Raw genomic sequence first — 1,993 nt, forward strand, 5'->3', positions numbered from 1 at the left:
TTTGACATAAACTCACCCCAACACCAGAATTCATGTTACTCTTCTAGAAATCTTTCATAAAGATGTAATAGATGACCAATATTCTGATTTATTTACAAAAACATGAATTGCAGCCTTACTTATAGTTGCAGAACAAAGGAAACACTTGAACAATGGAGAAAGGGTTAACTAAGTTATGAAGCATGCATATTCTGGGATTTATGCAGCCATTTACATTCCTGTATTTAAAGTCCATAAAGACAAAGAAATATATGATTACAATATACATTAGGTTTTTCTTCTTTTTTAATAATTATAATAGAGATTTATTTAAAGTAATACATTTACAGCCCAGATAGTTCTACATTGTACATTTTAGGTTTAACCAGCTTCATAAAAATACTTCAGGATAGCCGCATCCAGATTTAGACTACATGATTATTTCTTTGCCCATTCTTCTCTCTCTTTTCTTTCCTGAATAACCTCTTTCAGACATGGTTCAAGGTAGAATTTATCCTCCTCATATTTTGTCCACTGCTCTTTAGGCAAGATCTGCTGCCTCATGGTCAGGTCCAGTGCTCTCTTAATGCGAAACACCCTGTCATTATAAAGGTTCTCAGGAAGCCTTCTTATGGCTTCTTTTACATCGTCATTCTCATATACTGTATCATCTCGCATTAAGCCCAGTTTATTGAACCCAGCAGCATTGTAATACCATTTTCGAATACCCTCCAGCCACTTGCTTGATGCTGCAATGGCAGGCCTACTCACCATTCTAACCCGAGACAGAAGCGTTGCCTGCTGGGTAAGTCTTATACATTAGGTTTTGTTATAAGATTACAGAATGACATGCACAACATAATTCTGATTTTATTAAAACTTACATATACATGCATTGACACAAAGGTGAAAACTAAAAGGAAAAATATCAAAAAATTAATATTAATCATATCCAGCTATTGGATTTATGGGTCACTTGCGTTATATTCTTATTTTTTTTATGGATTCCAAATGTTCTTTCCTAAGCACATACTGCTTTTATAAGCAGAACAAATACATTGTAATTAAAACAATTTTAATTTTTATTGACAATTCATGTGAGAAACTGTTAGGTTAGGAAGTAGTGCTTTGGGACAACATTTCACAGGGAGGGTACCAGGGTACAGTTGCAAAAGCTGCAGAGCTGATCAGATCTACAGCAGCCATGGCCAACCCATAGCTAATGACTTGTGAGCAAGAAAAAAATGTTTATTCCTATAAATTACTGTAAATGAGAGTTGTTTGTTATTGCAAGAAAGCTAAGTCAGAAGATAATGTTTGAAAGTTTCATGACCCTGTTAGTTGTTCTCTTTACTATGAATCTTCTCCTAATAAAATTCATATAATGCTAGATTGGAACACTTTGGGGTTTGTTTTCCTTTCTAATTTTTCAGATGAGTAAGCTGAGGCTCAAACATGTAAAATAACTAACCTAAAGGCACAGTGATTTAATTACAAAACCAGGATTGGAGGTTTCTTTGTCTAGAGTCTCTTCACTATTTTTCTAGTGGATGGGGCGACTGAGAGATTATTGGGGAGATCTTGTATGCTGGTGCCCCAAGTACCATCCACCTAGGTCCAGTTTTTTGTTTTTTGTTTTTTAACCATAGTATTACTGAACAGTTCAATTTCTGTCCTCTCTGTTGTAGATTACAGACCTGGAACCAGAAGCATGTAATAAAAGCTGGGCAGAATCTATATATGAAAAAATTTAGGAACTTATTAAAAGTCACTAAAGGACACCAAACAATTGTTTACGGTTAGAAAATCAAAACAATGTAGATATACCACTTCTCTTCAAAGTGGTCTATAGAATCAATGGAAGTTCAATGAAAATCACAACAGATTCTAATTCAAAAATTTATATGGAAGAGAAAGGAGTCTCTTTCTCCTTTCTGTATGTACATTCATGAAGAAGAATAGGGTGAGCTTATTTACTATGGGAGATATTACTATATAATAAAGTGAAAGGGTA

The 1,993-nt window shown here is 34.3% G+C and overlaps 1 protein-coding gene across 1 annotated transcript; it reads right to left on the reverse strand.

Moving 5' to 3' along the window:
- Positions 1 to 344: 344 nt before the first annotated feature.
- On the reverse strand, positions 345 to 785 carry LOC132357623 (cytochrome b-c1 complex subunit 7-like). The gene has a single exon (XM_059911243.1). The coding sequence runs from the start codon at positions 751 to 753 to the stop codon at positions 418 to 420; it is 336 nt and encodes a 111-aa protein (XP_059767226.1). The 5' UTR covers positions 754 to 785; the 3' UTR covers positions 345 to 417.
- Positions 786 to 1,993: the final 1,208 nt, after the last annotated feature.

This window comes from Balaenoptera ricei, chromosome X (genome assembly GCF_028023285.1).
Source record: "Balaenoptera ricei isolate mBalRic1 chromosome X, mBalRic1.hap2, whole genome shotgun sequence".
Lineage (NCBI taxonomy): Eukaryota > Metazoa > Chordata > Mammalia > Artiodactyla > Balaenopteridae > Balaenoptera > Balaenoptera ricei.

What these genes read in the sequence shown, in the direction of transcription:
- LOC132357623 (XM_059911243.1), bottom strand. Translation starts at nt 753, where the DNA reads ATGGTGAGTAGGCCTGCCATTGCAGCATCAAGCAAGTGGCTGGAGGGT.